Source organism: Schistocerca piceifrons, chromosome 8 (assembly GCF_021461385.2).
Source record: "Schistocerca piceifrons isolate TAMUIC-IGC-003096 chromosome 8, iqSchPice1.1, whole genome shotgun sequence".
NCBI classification, from domain to species: Eukaryota; Metazoa; Arthropoda; class Insecta; order Orthoptera; family Acrididae; genus Schistocerca; species Schistocerca piceifrons.
In genome coordinates this window covers 155,740,783-155,762,147 of record NC_060145.1, presented here as the reverse complement: position 1 = coordinate 155,762,147, position 21,365 = coordinate 155,740,783, and the positions used below count along the sequence as shown (strand labels likewise).

General features: G+C 43.4%; 1 protein-coding gene across 2 annotated transcripts in view; it reads right to left on the bottom strand.

Annotated features, from left to right (window-relative positions):
• Positions 1-12,263: 12,263 nt before the first annotated feature.
• Positions 12,264-21,365, bottom strand: part of LOC124712047 (UDP-glycosyltransferase UGT5-like) — a 99,144-nt gene continuing 90,042 nt past the window's right edge. For both annotated transcript variants that reach the window (XM_047242335.1, XM_047242336.1), the window contains one exon: positions 12,264-12,889. In XM_047242335.1, the coding sequence (XP_047098291.1) occupies positions 12,613-12,889 (277 nt within the window). In that variant the 3' untranslated portion in view covers positions 12,264-12,612. The remainder of the gene's footprint in view (positions 12,890-21,365) is intronic.

The window sequence follows — 21,365 nt, the reverse complement described above, 5'->3', positions numbered from 1 at the left end:
TGTCCCCTTAAAGAGCGACGTTTGACTGTATTTGGCAAATTACTTTGTTCTGGGACTATTCCAGATGCCAACAACGCCATTTCCTCGTCCAGCGCGGTAAAGATATTCAGTTTATGAAATAAAAAGTATTGTACATTCTTATGCGTTCTAGGGCTACGGTCGCAGGTTCGAATCCTGCCTCGGGCATGGGTGTGTGTGATGTCCTTAGGTTAGTTAGGTTTATGAAGTTCTAAGCGTCTTGAACTGCGCTCGAGACACTTTCAATGAGGTGCTTGAGTATTTGCGGAAGAATGGCAGCTCATTCTTCCCCAAGATCCGAAACCAAGGTTGGTAACGATACTGGTCGCTGGGATATGGAGCGAAGTTGTTTCATTGGATTCAGTAAATTTCCGGGATGTCGTTGTCCACAAACCACTGCCTCACAGATGATGCTTTATGAGAGGGAGCATTGTCATGTTGATACAAGCAAGCTTCGTTTCCGAACTGTTCCTATACTGTACGCAACACTTATGCTGTAAATTGTGTTCATCTTCTTTCACACTTAGCGTTTTGTTAAGTGTCATAATTAGACCACACGCTATCCACAAAAAACACCCTCGTACCGAAAACCACCTCCTCCGCATTTCACAGATAACATTCTCCAGGCATTCGCCAAATACAGACTCTTCAATCGGTTTGCTACAGAATCTAGCGTGATTCATCACTCCAGATCATTCGTTGTCAGCCATTCACTGTGCAGTTGCGCTGCTCTTAATCCCACCTGAAGAGTCGCTTAGCTTTGGCTACGGCCATTGTATCCCATATACCATCACCCTAACCTCGTTTAATCCGTCGGTTCCCGTCAAATCATCGAAGTTTAGCAACGCTTGGGATGGCTTATTCTTGGTAGGTATCCGCCCGGCTATTGACAATTTTCCCCTTGCCCTTTCGGCGAAGGGGAGACGGAGTGGTGGCGAAAATTTTCTGACCAGCAGACTTTACACCGATTTGCTGCATTAAATTCCGAACCTCTCCAAATTGTCTAACGAAAGGAGAGCATATGGCACTGTTGATGGCGATTTGTCCATCGGATGAAGACGTTATTCTCTGCGGCGCCTTTGGTGCTATTCGAGAGGTGTAGGTCATGTGCTGGCGCTGGGTTTCACCCTATCCCTTCTCTCTTTATTGCGCAACGCAAATATGACACCACATTACACACGCGCCCATTGCAGTCGACTATACATATTGGATACACTTAACACACAAATCTCACACTCAATGAGTGAAAGTTGCAAGTGTGCATGAAGAATAGGAGATACCTTTCCGATTAGGCGGCTGAACCTGCCCCTCGGGGTCACCCAGCCAATCATACCATACGACTTTACTTTTTGTCGTAACCCTCTCTTTTTAACCCTCTACTACGCACAGTCAATGTTAGGTGGACTGGGGTAAGTACTTTGGAACTCGTAATTGCGTTCACTGATTTCGTGAAACCTCTTATTACCAGTCGCTGTGATATTGTACGTTCCCTGCCCGTCTGTTTGTGGTGTCAGACTGGCCTTAGTATAGCTGTGGGTGTTTCTTCTCGTTTGCACCTTACAATTATTTCACCACCAGTCGTCTTTGTCAGCTTTAGAAGGGTTGAAACATCCCTGATTGTTATTCAGGTGACAACAAGTTACAGTTCATGTTGGAAGCCACTGAGTATTCCTGATCGACACGTTCTGCTCTTGCTGTTATTCTACTGACAACAACAACCCCCCCCCCCCTCCCGCCACCTTTCATACTGACACGATTAGTGGTCAATTTCGCACTGCATAGGGGTGTTTCAATAATTTTGATCAGATAGTGTATGTCGCATAGTCTTCTTGGTAAATTTTACGTGATCGTCCCCTTGTTAACGTCTCCTACTTACACTGTGTGACTTTGTCACGACATTCATCATTAGTCATGTAGTCATATAATATCGGGTTCTTTGTCTCCGTTGTGGGTATTATTTTACATTCATCCAAATGGAAATTTTGTCCAAGTCTTTCTGCATTTCCTTATTACCGTCCGTTGACAAACATCCACCCCTTGAAAAGAGTGCATCTAAGACGCTGACAGGGTGACGAGTTCTGCGGGAATAGAGAATACAGCGTGACATTGCCCGTTTGCTCTCTCTCTCTACCTTCCGCTCCCTCTCTCTCTGCCTCTCTCTCTTTCTCTCTCTTTCTCTCTCTCTCTCTCTCTCTCGTTTTCCTACTTTTGCATTTGCTTTGACCAACGTGTCCTGCCAATTGTACATCCTGAGACATGTTCCAGCATCCTGACTCATCATTGAGAAGAAATATGTTACAATGAACACAGAGTCCGCAGCTCGCGGTCGTGCGGTAGCGTTCTCGCTTCCCACGCCCGGGTTCCCGCGTTCGATTCCCGGCGGGGTCAGGGATTTTCTCTGCCTCGTGATGACTGGGTGTTGTGTGATGTCCTTAGGCTAGTTAGGTTTAAGTAGTTCTAAGTTCTAGGGGACTGATGACCATAGATGTTAAGTCCCATAGTGCTCACAGGCATTTGAATGAACACAGAAACTATGTTGCTGCCTTGGGTTTCGCTGCCGCAAAAGAATAAAGAAAACTGCGTCGGTATAATTTACTTTAGCAAATAATTTTCAAAGTTCTTTGACATTTTACTTTTTATTTATATGCACATTTCCAATATAGTTTCCGTTCATAAACAGGGGACAATGTAATGCAACATACACAGAAACATACCAATTTTCATGAGTTTCCTATCAGTTTATATAATCTCCCAAAATAACAATTATTATTAAACTGATGGCATCTGATAGTTCCTAGTCTTTTGTATTTACTTTAATACATATGTTACTTCCCCTCTCAATTTATTTTTTAAGATGAAAATGTAGGGAAAACCGAGGCTCGGTCGGGCACACAGTTTTAATCTGCCAGGAAGTTTCATATCAGCGCACACTCCGCTACGGAGTGAAAATCTCACTCTGGATTCGTTTTCATTTTTGTAGTACATTCAATTTTCCTTATTTGTTTCATAAATTAAAACCGCCTTCTCTAGATGCACTGTATTTTATTTTACCCAGAAGCGTTTCACATTTTTCACTTCGAGGCTTCATCAGTGCGACATTTCTTCGCGTCCTTGGCTGGCATCTGCGTTTCCTCTCACCTAATGAAATGCTGGAGGTCGCATTAGAGCTCTATTTAAGAAACATAAGAATATTTTTATGTTCCGAACTTTTTTCTTCCGAGTTCTCATCTTGTTTTCCCTTATTGTTGTGATGCACTATCAGTCTTGTGTCACTAGTTATAGATATTTGATAGAAAACTGAGGTTTCAGGACGTAACACATAGTGAACTCACAGAAGTTCACTATGATTTCACTGTGATTTCGAGAAGTAACACAGAATGAACTCACAGGGGTTATGTCTGTACCTGCTGCGAAGGATGACCGCATAAACAAACTCATTATTTAATTTCCTCTTTCACACTAAACTCAATTATTTGCAAATTCGACCTCTGTTGCCACTGATTCTTTGGTTCTGTCGGCTGACGTGCAAATAAAGGTGTATTTAGCTTTTTCATCAAGCTTAACGCAGACGGGATCTCCCGACCCGTCATGCCATAAGATCATCTCATTTCATCTGATCCTAATTTAATTTCATGCTAGCCTCGTCAGCATAATATGAGGAGCAATAATGCACTGACGTTTCTGTGAACGTGACTGATATCGCTGTGTTCTACACTGAAATAATGCAGATTATTCTAATCGAGCTTATTATGAGTTGTAACGCTCTTCACAAAATAGATTATCAATTCTGTGATTCTTTTATTTGCTTCTTTGCTCTTAACTGTTGACGGGTGCCAGTGTATCAGTCTGACTGAACACGAACCACAGATGCAAATTTTGTTTCGAATCATTTCAAAGTGACTCGGCCTCATATTTAACTTCCAGCTATGCTTAACAGAGATACCTGAGTATTTGTAATTTATTCTTTCGTCAGAGGTTTACAAGGTTGTGCGCACAGTTAAGTGCAGATCTAAAGTGTGGCCCGAGGCCATATTGAAAAGTAGTGTCTATTAAAGATTTTTAAATAAAACAAACGTTAGCCGGCCGGAGTGGCCGAACGGTTCTAGGGGCTTCAGTTTGGAACCGCGCGACCGCTACGGTCGCAGGTTCGAATCCTGCCTCGGGCATGGATATGTGTGATGTCTTTAGGTTAGTTAGGTTTAAATATTTCTAAGTTCTAGGGGATTGATGACCTCAGCCGTTAAGTCCCATAGTGCTAAGAGCCATTTGAACCCCTTTTGAACAAACGTTATTAGCATTCCACATCCCTATTCTTCATGTCTACATCTCTATTTCTCGACATAGTCACCTAGACGACGAACAAATTACTCCCAGCAAGAGATCAATTTGTAGTTACTTTCACAGCAGAATGTTTGACTTTTTTTACTGAACCACAACGTCAGCTCTGCTTGCACCGCTTCATCGCTATTTAAGTGAAGTCTTTGAAGCTGTTCTTTAACTTTGGGAAGACATAAAATCGGAAGGAGCCAAGTCGGTATTGTATGGCGGATGATCGGCACAGTGAACCCAATACGTCGAATTATTGCAAATGTCGCAGAGTCCGTGTGCGGCCTGTCTTTGGTATGCTGAAGAAAAGGGCGCTCGATGTGTGAACGAGCCCTTCGAATTTGTGCTTTCGATCACAGCACGCCGTTTCTCAAGCAGCGGCATAGTTATGTTACACAGTGCCATGTTACACGCTACACTTCGAAGCCTTGTAGAGGCAGAGGGCTGCAAATATGTGGACATGATTTATGAAGATGTAGAATGTTAACAATATTTACTTTAATCAAACGAAACTACATTGTTACAGAGATCTTTTAAAGTCTCAGATATCTACGATGTGTATGTGCAGACTCAATGGACAAATGAAAATTTGTACCAAGGCCAGAATTCGAACTCGAGTCTCCTGTTGACTAGGCAGGTGTGCTAACGACTATCCCACCCTGCCATAGTGGCTATGAGCAACTATGCAAGCTACTCTAGCTCGCCTCCATCCTCTGTCCAAATTCCCCTCCACTGTTTAGTGCATCTTCCCAGTGAGCAGGAGGCACGGGTTCAAATCCTGATCCTGGTAAATATTTTCATTTGTCGCTTCATCATAAACGTTTATTTTATTAAAAGAGCATTAAGGGTTTTCCATAAAACATCCCGAGGCATTACTTTTCAGCTTGCTCTCGCATGTTGTACTGCCAGGTGACCTGGGGTGGTGACTAGGGGGGAGAAATCCATACAAAAAAGATAGTAGAAGCTTTTATAATTGTGGGAGGAAGGCAGATGTAAAGAATTACAATAACGATGAGTACGTAGTACAATACAGAATGTAAAGTGTATACTGGCAATGACATGAAAAGTAATTCTAAAGAGGACAAATTTGTTAACATCGAATATAGATTTAAGTGTTACGAAGCCTTTTCTGAAGACATTTGTCTGGAGTAGCCTTGTACGGAAATGAAACGTGGATTATTAGCAGCTCAGACAGGAAGAGAATAGAAGCTTTTGAAATGTCGTGCTACAGAAGACTTTTGAAGACTAGATGGTCGATCACTTAACTAATGAGCGGGTGTGTGTATGGTGTATTGAACTGGGGACTTAGAAACGACGGAGAGGATTCGTCCCGCCGTAGCCCACAGTGGTCCACAACCCCAGAACAGGCCACAGCATTCACCCACCCCGCCGCCGCCCCGAACCCAGGGTCATTGTGCGGTTTGGCCCCCAGTTGACTCTCCCACTCCCGGGAACGTCTGATGCCAGACGATTGTAACCTCCAATGTTTGCGTGGTAGAGAAATTATGGTGTACGCGTACGTGGAGACAGTGTTTGCGAAGCAATCGCCGACATAGTGTAACTGAAACGGAATGAGGGGAACCAATCCGCATTCGCCGAGGCAGATGGGAAACCGCCTTAAAAACCATGCACGGGCTGGCCGACACACCGGACCTCAACACAAATCAACTGGGCGAATTCGTGCAGGGGACCGCCAAGACTACCCGCTCTTGAAGCAGCGCGTTAGACCGCGCGGCTACCCGGGCGGGCTAATGAGAGGGTACTGCATAGAATTGAGAGACAAAAAATTTGTGGCACAACTTGACCAAAAGAAGAGATCGGTTGATAGGACACAGTCTGAGACATCGAGGGATCACCAATTTAGTATTAGAGGAAAGTGTAGGAGATAAAACTCGTAGAGGGAGACCAAGAGATGGATACAGTAAGCAGATTCAGAAGATGTAGGTTGCAGTGGTTATTCAGAGATGAAGAGGCCCGCACAGGATAGAGTAGCATGGAGAGCTGCATGAAACCAGTCTTCTCTCTGAAGACCACAGAAATATCAACAACAACAGCAGCAACATGGTAAAAACATGGTAACAACATACAACTATACATATTACTAAATGAAAGACCGACATCTTGTTTTCCTGTCAGCGTGTTAAAGCTCACATCAGAAACTAATGTGGGGATTTTGGTACGGTTTCTACTAATAGACTGGTTTGCGACGAAAGTTTACGCCAGATATGTGTTTCAGCCGTATTTACTTAACGTTACCCGTATGAAGTGGATCAGGTGGCTAGTTGTCATATTCAGATTTTTTACGCATTTCATTGTCATTAAAATCGTGCAAATCTGTGATACGTAAAAATGCTGGTGACGGCAATTTATATTTGAAGGGAAGAAAGGGGACGAGATAGAGACAGTAACAAACTATGAACCCCTCCCCACAGAAACGAATCCCCTTATTCGCGCCGGGATACAACTGTCTATGGAAAGAAGAGTTCTCGATTATACTGATTATACAGACTCGATTCCGGTGTTATTCATTTTTTCCATCTCACAGCCTGTATAGGTGTCGTGCTATACTTTGCTGTTATCTCAGGTTCAAACCTGACACCCTTTGTCGCCGGTGGCACATTGCAGAGAAACAATGTAATTATGATTTATTCTGGTTTTTTTGCCCCACTAATCTCTGTTTCCGTAAAAATACATCCACCACAGTGAAATAGCCTTTAAGACGAAGTGTACGAGGAAAAAATGATACTGATATTTTTATCCACCAAAGTTTTCTTTTTCTAAAACAACGATATTGTCCCCTTCAAAGTAGTTCCTTGGGGAGATATAAACCGGCAGTGTCGTAGTCCCCTGTCTTGGTAACAGCGCTGAAAGGCTTCAGCTGTTAGGAGGCCCTTTAACATGTCGGTCACATTACTTTGAATGTTATCCAGAGTCTCAAAATTACGTCCTTTTAAGACATTCTTCAATTTATGGGAAAGAAAAAACTCGCAAGGACATAGATCAAGGGAGATCGTGGTACAACAGCAATACCTATTGAGATAAAAAATTCCCGTTGGCATGATGCAGAATCCACTTCTCTGCAAAGTCCAGTCTCACTCGTTTCGCCCATTTCCTGAGTCTTGCAAGAACATCTTCGTAAAACACTTGGTTAACGGTCTTGGGGGAACAAAATCTTTATGCACCATACCGTTACTGTCAAAAAATAAAATCAGCAGTAATTTGTTTTTTGATTTGCTCACTCGAGTTATTTTTTTTTTTTTCCGGCCGAGGAGATATCTCAGTGTACCACTCCTCGTTTTTCCACTTTGTCTTAAACACGTACTCAAAAATCCAGGACTCACCACTTGTGATCATATGACTGAACGATTTGCGGTCATTCTCTCAAGAAGATCAACGCACACGATTCTTCGATTGTCCTTCTGCTAAGTTGTGAGGTTTTTTGGCACCATTTTGGCAGAAACATTTCGCATATGCCAAACTGCGTTCAAAATTTGATGTACGGTGAAAGTACTACAGAATAACACGTCATCCATCATCCTAATTGTTGAACGATGGTCTGATCTCACAAGACCCGCACACGTTCTACGTTTTCGTCGGTTTTTGAAGTTGGAGGTCTCTCATAGCGAGGTTCATCTTGACCGTATTCTCAGCCTTACAAATATGATTTGTGCCAGCGAAAAACCTATGCTCTTGATAAGGAACGTTCCACATAGGCCTGTTTCAGCTTTTCAAACGTAGCACACAGGGGTTCCTCAAGTTTAACATAAAATTTGCTAGCGTAAAGTTGCTCTAAATTCCGCAGTTCAATTTTCATAACATACAATAAAAATACAGCTTCGCTAATGGCTCTATGGGGCTGAAACTCTGACAGAGCATTTGGTACTGATGGACATACTGATCTAGACAAGCAGAACAACAGTGAGTTGTCAGATCGGTCACAATGTTGTCAGTCTCATTACGTTTTTCTGAGTCGTTGCCACTGTGGAGTCTTCTACCAAGGGGAGTTAGGAGAGAATTTTGTTTGGTAGCTGGTATCCTCTTTCTACAACACACGTGCACTGTTGTATTAACAGGGTTCTTTATTCATAAGAACAAGAAAGCTACTTATCCTCAAGCTAGTACATGTATTGAGGTACAAGCTCTTCTGTAATAGTCCACATTAGCTTCACTGCTGGTGAAGTATAAGTCCTACTATAAATATTGCACTGTCATAGCCATTGACATGATGCCAACAAGAATAGTGACTGAGACTGATTTACCCCGTGACTGCGACTCCGACTGTGACTGGGCTGACTGTCTGTGAATTACTGGGCTCTCCGGTCTACCGCGGCTGCCTAAATACTGGCGGTCGAGAGGGTGTTGGTGGTGCATGGCTTGCGAGTCTGTCTTTGGCCGCTCTCCTGATAGGTGCACTTGGTTCAGCACCTATTATCGATCTTCTTGCAACCTCTTTGCTGACCAGTGTGCTGGTGACATCTTACGCCAGCACACTTTCCCCACACACTTCGTATGCAATCACTGAAATGTACAGCATAAAACACAGAGTAATGCAAGAACTGTCAGAAGCTAGAGTCGTTTGATGTGGCCTCCGCCACTGCGGGAACAGCTGATCACAGCGTCGTCGTTGTGCCACATTAGCTGCCACATCATCTGCCAGTGGACACAGCAGTCACCACAACCACACAGACTACCTCAGCATTTACGACCATAGTGCCCCTGTTCATTACCATAATCTCGTCGATTCTTACTGTTTTAGAATGGCGTAGTGGCGAGCACATCTGCCTGGTAAGCAGGAGACCAGAGTTCTAATCCCAGTCCAGCACAAATTTTCAACTTTCCCCGTTAATATAAATCAATACTCCCAGGCATCTGATGTCTTTAATTCCTTTGTGAGAAGGGCATTTACCTGTAGTAACAAACATTAAAAGTATGTTTTGATAAATACTTATCACAAAAAACAGCGCGAATTGTTGTTTGATAAAGATGCTAAAGAAATCGATATAGTGAGTTACTTCAGCATTAGCTACTAGGAATGCTTTCCAGCCCTTCACTAGTTTGCTTTCTGCACGGTGCTCCACAATAAGGCTGATTATCTGTAGAGTACAACAACCATACTTGTCGTGCTCTCTGTGGTTCCAGTTGTATATAACGAAGTTTTGCAATAGCATTCAAAGGAAGAGGATACCAATTTAAACGACTGCAGTAATAGCGTACGGCGGCTGAAGGCCGAGAGGAGCGTTTTTTCTGCAGAGCCTGGATGAAAACATTTGCAAACTGCCCAGCTCCTTGCTCTCATTGTGCAGACACGTTGGATGGCGCCGGTCGGTCGACGGCCGCGTCCAAGTAGGCTGACTAGCCGCAAGGGCTCGCTGCAGCTGTGGGCAGAGCAATGATGGCCGGCAATAAAGCAGAGGATTGGCTCTTGTTAGGCAGGAAGCCGATGAGGCGACTGTGTGTTCCTGCGAATTTCTGTGGGACAGGTCAGTGGAGCCCAGACATCCAGACTCTGCTACAAAACATATCTGTGAAGGCACGAGGCTTTTAGAGATTTTGTGGCCGTTCTTTGAAAAGTTCGAAATGGACCCAACAGGGGAGATGACGATCTTTTTATGGAAGGCTGTGATTCCATCCAGGTCACGCTATTAGGAAAAGATAAGGCGTAAATGCGTGGGAAACACGCCATGAAGCTGAATACTTTTTCCTTTTCTCCTAATTAATTTTTTAAAGTCGCTGATAGGTCAGATCTGTGTAAGCAGAGCAAGGGGCGGTCTCCCAGCTTCGAGTGGCTCTCTCCAGGCTTGGGTTAAAGTGGGAGCAGTCCAAGATGTAGATGTGCTAGGCTACCGAGCTGGTGAGGAAAGCTGAGAGAAAGAGAAAAGTTTTCTCTTGTACTGGCGCTTCACTAGTAATGAACTGCAGGTCTTTACCTAAACGATGAGACTTGTGTCCTTTGCTAGTGTGCCACTTAGAGCCTGTGCCAGTCACCATATGAACCATCAGAGGTACTGTTTCTAGCACACAAGTCATGTGTGGATGTACTTATTCGTTTTGAGTCAGCTGGCTAAAAATTTGACACATTCCGTTACGCATAGTTGTGGCATGGAGCCAAATTAGTTTGGCAGATCAGCAAATGGGTCCACCTGCACAGAGGAATCCGCTGGGGTTCAGAGGCTCATAGGGAAACACCTGCATTCTGAATTAGCCGAATGCGAGACCGCATACTTCCACTTTTTGGGCGTGCGCCATTAATTATAGATTGCTGCCATCGATGACTCCAGTCGCCGAGACCATCGTGGTGTCCCGCCTTGACCAGCAGGAGAGTAAAGTATTCGTTGCTATGGCGTAGGGCTCCAAAGTATGCTTCTCAGCACCCTGTTCTTTGGAACCATATTTTTATTTATGGAATAGTAGAGTATAGATGCTTGATAGTAGCGTAGTTTTTAGGCCATACCACGGGTTCACATGTATAAAGGCAGGTAAAGCGATTATTTCTGGTTAGTGTCGTATGTTGATCCGCAGCTGATCACTTTGTTCACCATAGACCGCATATCATTGAAAGCGTTTGTCCAATAAAAAAAAGTGTTTGTGTGTCGTTTCTTTAGCTATTTTTTGTTGTTTTTTGTCTGGTGATGTTAAGAACGAATAAATGCATTGTTATTTAGATCACAACTCTCCCTCGTGTTCTGAGGAACGTTACCTTTGCCATTTTGATTAAAGTATTGATTGCAGTTGAAAGCAGGAAGCTTGCAAGATTCTTGCGAGATTAACTCTTTCCTACAGTTTCCTTGGACAACTGTGCGTGAAGACTAATGCTGAAAGATGTTTTGTGGTTCCATTGCATGTCACTTCTCCATTTGTCTGAACTCCTGGTCTCATCAAGTAGCACGATAGTAATTTGATAAATGGAAGAATAGAGTGGCGGATAGCTGTGGAGGAGGCAGGGAGAGGAGTTGGGGTAGAGGTAGGGGATGGTGAAGGGGGGAGTTGGGCAGTTGAGATACCTCAACCAACGCAATTTACAATTCACGCACTAATTCAGAAGCTACTACTCCCTTAAGGTTTGCCAACTTCTTACTGATAAAGTAAGGGATCGAGGAGGAAGACTACAAAATAAATACTTCAAATAATGTTTTATAAAAGAACAGCAGAAATATATTTAAAGTGTACATGCATATTTTATTTTACATTATTGCCTATATTTTTTACAGATTTTCCTTCTTTTTGCAAATATTGCTTCGACTATAAAGGTATATAAGTATATAAAGAATTCTGTACGGTTAAAATTCACTGCTACTTACAGTTCTGCTTCTGCAAACCCGCTGCTACATCTGTTGCACACTTCTGACCATTTGCATTCATTAGGGAAGAAAAAGGTCTGATTCATCATTTGAAACAAGAATGTTTAATACAAACCTAACTACAGTCATCAAATTAAGAACCTGAACGTTTTTGGCTCTCAGGATACAGAGAACATAAAACTTTCTGTTTGCATTGCCTTCCACGGATATCCCTTGCTTCTAAATATCCTTTACATTACAAAATTCATCACACGATCTTCATCTCCTTTATCTATCTGACCTGAGTCAATTATTTCTCAAAGATATTTAAATTTTAGATCGGAACTTAGGCAAAGAGGTACCCCAGACACTGTTGGCATTGGAAGTTGATCTTCAGATTTGAAATTCTTGACTAAATATTTTTTCAATGACACACAAAATTTCGTAAGATTATCATCAATGTGTTTTCTGGTTCAGAAACAAGTTAACTGCCAAAATATCTGTGCTCATTCTTTGTCAAATATTGCTAACCAGAGTCCTGGCTGTCAAAAGTTTCCATCATGCAGAGCATCCTAAAAACTTAGAACAATGAACAATCTACACGAACATGCGAAAAAAGTTAAATAAATTCTTGCTGTCGTCAGAATCATTTTAAAATGTTTTTAGACCTTAGGGAAGGCTGCCTCAGCATCCAACAGTTGCTTTCTATTGCTGTACATTGCTAACAATAACTTCATTTACTGTAGGCAAAGAGTTTCTTCCAGATATATATTGTGGATAAGGTTGGATATCTCAACATATCTTAATCCCATGACAAGGGTGACGAAGTTTCCGACGGAGGTCCTCATATTTCTTGAACTACATTTACGGAATTAGGACTGTGTCGGCACTTCACGTTCAGGCTGCTTAAGCATTTGGGTTCAAGGCCGACCATACAAGCCTGTGAAAAGGTTTTGTCGTGTAAATTACAAATACAACACTGCTGCAGCCGTTACTCATTCTTTTTCACGTCACTCACTACACGTTTTGCAGACAATGCTTTGAAACCAGCCCAGATTGCCAACGACGGTAGGCAGAGCGCGGCCAGCGCGGCAGCGACTACATCTAGCAGCATTATCTGGTACCAGCAGAGGTCCTGGCCGGCAGAGCGCAGGGCGGTCGCTCCGCGGTGCCTGACAACGTACTCCGTCCACCAAACGGCCTCTTCCAGCGGCGCGCGAGGACGATCGTGGAAGATACGAGACACCTCACGGGCCCTTATGCGGTAGCTGCAAGCGTCAACAATATCTGTTATATCAACTGTCTCATCTCTCAATCTGAGCAAAAACTATTACTGATGTGAATGTAAACAGAAACAGGTCTAAAGAGATACATCTTGCAACAGGCTGACACATCTGAAACATTCCTAATGAATTACAGTCACCGTTTGAATGTTGTCTTACCACTGAAATTTTGGAAAATTAGTCTCTCTCTATTTTTTCAGTGCACATTAGCACTGGTGAAATTTGCAACTTTCACCTCGGTACCGATTACTGACAGTTGCCATCTATAACATTACAAATTCGTTTAGCGGCTGTAAGGTTTGGCCTAACTGAGATCTTTCTTACCACACAAGAGGGGGGGGGGAGGGGGTCTGATTTGCATACATGTCTGTCACCCCTCTATCCTTCATAGTTCGCTCTCTGTTTCAAAGGCTGCCTACCAGCACCTTCCGATGGAAAGCCTATGCTAGGCCACTACTTATGACACACAACTCGAATTGCCGGTAAGACGGTCAACCAGAGTATTTTCTTTATTTTCCAATCCTTTAAAATTGTTCTATGCTATAGGAATGTTATGACAATTCATAGGAATTTGTAAAATCGCTGGTAGGAAGTGGCAGCTAAACGACTATTTAAGTTGGTGCGTAGAAACTATGAAACTGGAAACGTGCCACCAAACTCGCGAAAAAATTTCATCCACACGATCGCAAAGATAGCAAGGCCACATAAGTGAGAAAACCGTCGTAATATAAGCTTCACAGTGTTTGCTTCGACATCGCTTATAAGAATGGTACGTAGATGAATGGAAAAGAGAATGGAGGATCTGTTAGATGATCGTTTGGGATTTGAATAGGTAAGGCGTCAGAGAGTCAGTCCTGACGTTGCGCTTGATAATCGAAGGATGAATTAAGAGAAACCAAGACGTCTTCATACGATCTGGCGAGTTAGAAAAAGTGTTCGAGAACGTAAAGTGGTGCAAGACGCTTAAAATTATCCAAAAATGGATATAACGTATGGACAATATGCAAGGTTGTGTGTGTGTTTGAGTGTGTGGACATGTTCGAAAGGACAGACGTCATATTGGTCTAGCAGCCATTATGAATTCAGACACAAAGGAATTATTGGCTGCAAGCGGGCATTGATTGAAATTAATGGGGAAAATTGAAAATCTGTGCCAGACTGGAATTCGAACTCGTGTCTCCTGCTATGCTAGTATGCAGGAGATCCGAGTTTGAATCCCCAAATAACACATATTTCCATTTTTAAGATAGGTAAAATTAAAATGTTCGTGTTTCATGGTAGAAACGTTTCGTTTCAAGGTACAAGACGGTGCACAACTGACAAAGTATGGCTTAACCACCCATTCGACACGTGACTAAATACGGGGAAAGATCGGAAAGTAAGGCACATTTATTGTATTACCAGAAAGTGTAATAGATAACAAAACAAAAAAGTCACAAATGAACTGACCTCATTTACCTACTTTTCTACTTAGTCACCAATGTTCTCAACTTATGTAGCCCAGCCGGCCGCGGTGGCCAAGCGGTTCTAGGCGCCTCAGTCCGGAACCACGCGACTGCTACGGTCACAGGTTCGAATCCTGCCTCGGGCATGGATGTGTGTGTTGTCCTTAGGTTAGTTAGGACTGATGACCTCAGATGTTAAGTCCCATAGTGCTCAGAGCCATTTGAACCATTTTTATGTATCCCATTGTGGTACCTTTTTCAATTCACACGGTCCTCTTGGAAAATGCACACCACTTGGAGACATTGCTAAAAGCAATGCATGCCACATCTGTCCCAGCGAATTTCGCTCAGGTTATACCCTTTGGCCGTAAAATTTAAACATTACAGCTGGAATACCAGGGGAGAAAAAAATATTGTGCGTTGCATTGCGATCCTCTCTCATAGACACAGAATTTTACACACGAGAAAACTTTGTAACTGTAGAATTTAAGATATCCGGCGTATAGCTTTATAAATAACGCAACATTTAAATATGTAGAACTCGAATGCAATATTTAAAAACGCTACACAATAAACATCCTCAAATCTCTCAACAACAAATACAGCAGAAAACTGTGGAAACTGCCGAAGGTGATTTCTAATGCCTGTTCCTTCAGGTGATTTTTAAAATCGGTCCCTACAACGAAAACGAACCAGGAAACATCATGTATTCATAGCCACGCTAACTTCCAGCTAAAACAGTCTCCTCAACGTCTTGGATCACAGCACTGTATGAAAGTGAATCATGCATTGTGGGAAAACTGGAAAAGGAAAAACAAAAACATTTTAGATGTTGTGCAACAAAAGGGTCCTGAAAATTTGGTAGATCGGCATAAGAAATGAGGAAGTATTCTGCGGTGTTGACGAGGATTGGAAAATGTGAAAAACTGTATCTAGAAGAGAGACGGGATAGTGGGACATGTCTTAGGGCATCAGGGATTAATTTCCATCTTCACTGGCATGGCGCATCAAACCACTGATGACAAACAGACAGGATCCAAACGTGCCGAAAAAATAAAATATGCTGGTCTTCAGATTACCAGAATAGTTGTTCGAAGGCTGCTCAGTAAAGAACGATCGTATTGTCCTTGTCAAAATAGTCTGCTTTAGGGTCGCCTGCGTGTCCTTATCAGTACTTTTGTACGTTTTTCTTGAATAATTCGAAAACAGCACCCTCCAGCGAAAACGTGTCGCAGTACAAAATTAAACTATATTAAATTTCCTACAAAAAAGGTCCTGTTCATTTTTTTCTCTAGAACTAACGGTTCGTGCAAAGAGAGCGCGAAAAGTTGTAAAACTCGCTCGACGCACATGCGCTGTAGCGTACGTAGTTTTCGTAGGCCAATTTGAGGTAGCAGACGGTGGGCTTACTGGTAGTTTGGAGCTCAAACGTCAGGCGCGTAATGGGGCCCCTTAGGGATATGGCAGCAAGAGAGGGGAAGAAAACCAATGTGCACTCCGTGTGCATACCGGGGGTAGTCATTCCAGATGTGGAAAGGGTCCTTCCGGATGCCATGAAGGGTACAGGGTGCACCCATCTGCAGGTGGTCGCTCATGTCGGCACCAATGATGTGTGTCGCTATGGATCCGAGGAAATCCTCTCTGGCTTCCGGCGGCTATCTGATTTGGTGAAGACTGCCAGTCTCGCTAGCGGGATGAAAGCAGGGCTCACCATCTGCAGCATCGTCGACAGGACTGACTGCGGACCTTTGGTACAGAGCCGAGTGGAGGGTCTGAATCAGAGGCTGAGACGGTTCTGCGACTGTCTGGGCTGCAGATTCCTCGACTTGCGCCATAGGGTGGTGGGGTTTCGGGTTCCGCTGGATTGGTCAGGAGTCCACTACACGCAACAAGCGGCTACACGGGTAGCAGGGGTTGTGTGGCGTGGGCTGGGCGGTTTTTTAGATTAGATGGCCTTGGGCAAGTACAGAAAGGGCAACAGCCTCGACGGGTGCGGGGCAAAGTCAGGACATGCGGGGACCAAGCAGCAATCGGTATTGTAGTTGTAAACTGTCGAAGCTGCGTTGGTAATGTACCGGAACTTCAAGCGCTGATAGAAAGCACCGAAGCTGAAATCATTATAAGTACAGAAAGCTGGCTGAAGCCAGAGATAAATTCTGCCGAAATTTTTACAAAGGTACAGACGGTGCTGGAGTGTTCGTCGCTGTTAGTAGTAGTTTATCCTGTAGTGAAGTAGAAGTGGATAGTTCCTGTGAATTATTATGGGTGGAGGTTACACTCAACAACCGAGCTAGGTTAATAATTGGCTCCTTTTACCGACCTTCCGACTCAGCAGCACTAGTGGCAGAACAACTGAGAGAAAATTTGGAATACATTTCACATAAATTTTCTCAGCATGTTATAGTCTTAGGTGGAGATTTCAATTTACCAGATATAGACTGGGACATTCAGATGTTTAGGACGGGTGGTAGGGACAGAGCATCGAGTGACATTATACTGAGTGCACTATCCGAAAATTACCTCGAGCAATTAAACAGAGAACCGACTCGTGGAGATAACATCTTGAACCTACTGATAACAAACAGACCCGAACTTTTCGACTCTGTAAGCGCAGAACAGGGAATCAGTGATCATAAGGCCGTTGCAGCATCCCTGAATATGGAAGTAAATAGGAATAAAAAAAAGGGAGGAAGGTTTTTCTGTTTAGCAAGTGTAAGAGAAGGCAGATTTCAGACTACCTAACAGATCAAAACGAAAATTTCTGTTCCGACACTGAAAATGTTGAGCGTTTATGGAAAAATTTCAAGGCAATCGTAAAATGCGTTTTAGACAGGTACGTGCCGAGTAAAGCTGTGAGGGACGGGAAAAACCCACCGTGGTACATCAACAAAGTTAGGAAACTACTGCGAAAGCAAAGAGAGCTTCATTCAAAGTTTAAACGCAGCCAAAACCTCTCAGACAAACAGAAGCTAAACGATGTCAAAGTTAGCGTAAGGGGGGCTAAGCGTGAAGCGTTCAGTGAATTCGAAAGTAAAATTCTATGTACCGACTTGACAGAAAATCCTAGGAAGTTCTGGTCTTACGTTAAATCAGTAAGTGGATCGAAACAGCATATCCAGACACTCCGGGATGATGAAGGCATTGAAACAGAGGATGACACGCGTAAAGCTGAAATACTAAACACCTTTTTCCAAAGCTGTTTCACAGAGGAAGACCGCACTGCAGGTCCTTCTCTAAATGCTCGCACAAACGAAAAAATGGCTGACATCGAAATAAGTGTCCAAGGAATAGAAAAGCAACTGGAATCACTCAACAGAGGAAAGTCCACTGGACCTGACGGGATACCAATTCGATTCTACACAGAGTACGCGAAAGATCTTGCCCCCCTTCTAACAGCCGTGTACCGCAAGTCTCTAGAGGAACGGAAGGTTCCAAATGATTGGAAAAGAGCACAGGTAGTCCCAGTCTTCAAGAAGGGTCGTCGAGCTGATGCGCAAAACTGTAGACCTATATCTCTGACGTCGATCTGTTGTAGAATTTTAGAACATGTTTTTTGCTCGAGTATCATGTCGTTTTTGGAAACCCAGAATCTACTCTGTAGGAATCAACATGGATTCCGGAAACAGCGATCGTGTGAGACCCAACTCGCTTTATTTGTTCATGAGACCCAGAAAATATTAGATACAGGCTCCAAGGTAGATGCTATTTTTCTTGACTTCCGGAAGGCGTTCGATACAGTTCCGCACTGTCGCCTGATAAAGTAAGAGCCTCCGGAATATCAGACCGGCTGTGTGGCTGGATTGAAGAGTTTTTAGCAAACAGAACACAGCATGTTGTTATCAATGGAGAGACGTCTACAGACGTTAAAGTAACCTCTGGCGTGCCTCAGGGGAGTGTTATGGGACCATTGCTTTTAACAATATATATAAATGACCTAGTAGATAGTGTCGGAAGTTCCATGCGGCTTTTCGCGGATGATGCTGTAATATACAGAGAAGTTGCAGCATTAGAAAATTGTAGCGAAATGCAGAAAAATCTACAGCGGATAGGCACTTGGTGCAGGGAGTGGCAACTGACCCTTAACATCGACAAATGTAATGTATTGCGAATACATAGAAAGAAGGATCCTTTATTGTATGATTATATGATAGCAGAACAAACACTGGTAGCAGTTACTTCTGTAAAATATCTGGGAGTATGCGTGCGGAACGATTTGAAGTGGAATGATCATACAAAATTAATTGTTGGTAAGGCGGGTACCAGGTTGAGATTCATTGGGAGAGTCCTTAGAAAATGTAGTCCATCAACAAAGGAGGTGGCTTACAAAACACTCGTTCGACCTATACTTGAGTATTGCGCATCAGTGTGGGATCCGTACCAGATCGGGTTGACGGAGGAGATAGAGAAGATCCAAAGAAGAGCGGCGCGTTTCGTCACAGGGTTATTTGGTAACCGTGATAGCGTTACGGAGATGTTTAACAAACTCAAGTGGCAGACTCTGCAAGAGAGGCGCTCTGCATCGCGGTGTAGCTTGCTGTCCAGGTTTCGAGAGGGTGCGTTTCTGGATGAGGTATCGAATATATTGCTTCCCCCTACTTATTCCTCCCGAGGAGATCACGAATGTAAAATCAGAGAGATTCGAGCGCGCACGGTGGCTTTCAGACGGTCGTTCTTCCCGCGAACCATACGCGACTGTAACAGAAAAGGGAGGTAATGACAGTGGCACGTAAAGTGCCCTCCGCCAGACAGCGTTGGGTGGCTTACGGAGTATAAATGTAGATGTAGATGTAGATTGAGGTAGTAGGTTGAGACGAACAGTTTGATACGGGACACTTGTGGTGTATCAAGTCGGGAAACTTCTCTCTTCGCATAAACCATTAGTTCTAGAGACAAAAAAGGAATAGGACATTTTTTGTAGGAAATTTAATATAGTATAATTTTGTGCTGAGAAACAGTTTCGCTGGAGGGTGCGGTTTTCGAGTTATTCGAGAAAACCGTAAAAAAGTGATATTAAATGTGTTCTATCTCGGAAACCATTCGGAGTAGGCCATACTTCCACATGAAGTCTTTTGTTCAGGATCACTATCACCCTTCAAAACCATGTACCTTCCCTCCAGACTCACCCTGTATATTACATCAGTTTCTCTGTAATTAGTATTAAGAGTGTGTGCTTCATTGTACTTAGCCTTTTTTGCTTTAACGGTTACAGATGCAAAGCGGCAGCTGTTAGTACTAGCACAGCAACAACGGCGAGTGCCTGATCCAGTGCCGCATGGAGACACCCAACTGCAGCCGACTGGACATCTTCCTGACTGTTTGGACCTGGTGTCATCTGACTATGCCGTAGCACAGTCTGGACCTGAGTCTCTCAGAATACTACTGCTCGCCAATACGTACAATTTAATTGCCAGTGTGTCAAAACATATAAATATAGGTCTAGCACCAGGCAATGACTTTGAAGTAATTTTAGATGGAGAAAATGCACAACATGTCTGGGCTAAAGCGTAGTTTTCATGGCATGAGTGGGGCTATCTTTGCAGCATGAGGAAGTATACAGATAAGAAAGTAACAGACGAGTATGACCCTTCTTATATGGCTATAGATGTTCCTATGATTGGATGTAAGGTTTCAGTAGTTGATACATAAGGTGAGGCAATGCTTGAATTAGCACCTTGGGATGTGCACATTTATCTAAAACATTCGAGTGTTCTGAATATGTATGATCTCTATAGTGCACTAGCATTTGCAGTAGATAGACTAACGAACTGGCATCCATATATGAGAGACCGTACTATAATTTCATCATGCTTTTGCACAATAGTGTAATTATAGGCCAATTGGAGCAAAGCATCAGTACCTGTACTCCTCGAGTACCAAAAGTGTTGAGCCCAACAAGTGCATAGAGACTGGGCTTGCAAATGGTATTCCAATGTATGTGTTTGTGCCTATTGGACTTGATGAAATACAGGCTGAATAAGGTTTACAGGAGAGGATTGTTTGCAAAATATTGGACTACAACTCTACGATTGTACATAAACCACTGTTTTTATTCGACCCCGCTCAGCTTTGCTATTTACCTGTGAGTCAGCGTCTAATTACACGATCAAGCTTCTGTCACCTACATAAGCATTATACACATAGAAGCGGAATCTGTGTGGCGGAAGGACACGCCCTCCTTACCCCCCCCCCCCCCCCCCACCCGCTCCCCACCCACCGGTTTTACAAACCAATAGGGAGCAAGCGGTCTTCGGCACGCTCCCGCATATGTACTCAGCTTTCCAGGTACAAAAGCACAGCAGCCATAGTCTGATAGCCAGCCAGTGTGGCCCAGCGGTTCTAGGCGCTTCAGTCTGGAACCGCGCGACTGGTACGGTCGCAGGTTTGAATCCTACCTCTGGCATGGATGTGTGTGATGTCCTTATGTTAGTTAGGTTTAAGTAGTTCTAAGTTCTAGGGGACTGATGGCCTCAGATGTTAAAGTCCCATAGTGCTCAGAGCCATAGTCTGATAGCAGCACCAGCACATGTGTTACTCTCAAACTAGAACCATGTACGACGTGTTCGTTGATTTACAGGGATTTCGGACTACAGATTGTTGCAAAAGAAACAGCATTTCATATGCTGGATGACGACGATCGCAGTAGTGTGATGGCATCCGGTGTTTCTACGTTTGGCCGCACAACCGTCTACCATGACGTGGACGTAGGTTCTACAAAATGGTGAATCACCACCAGCACAGTATGGACTCAGCTGTCATGCCATTGGAGATGATGTTGAGTTGTATAAGCTCAATTATTACAGTCAAGTCACGTTTTTCCGTGTAGAACTTCGAGAAAGTGAAATGGGTTAAGCCGTTTTACCAGAATATGATATCTATAATAATGGGGGCTGAATCATATGTGGAATTTTTGGATCATTAGTGGCGCGATCATCGTTCACATGTTTCAGTGTCTTGCACAGTGAACATTAAAGTCTCGCAGAATACTGAAATCAGTGAGTATCGTCACCTTTTTGCGT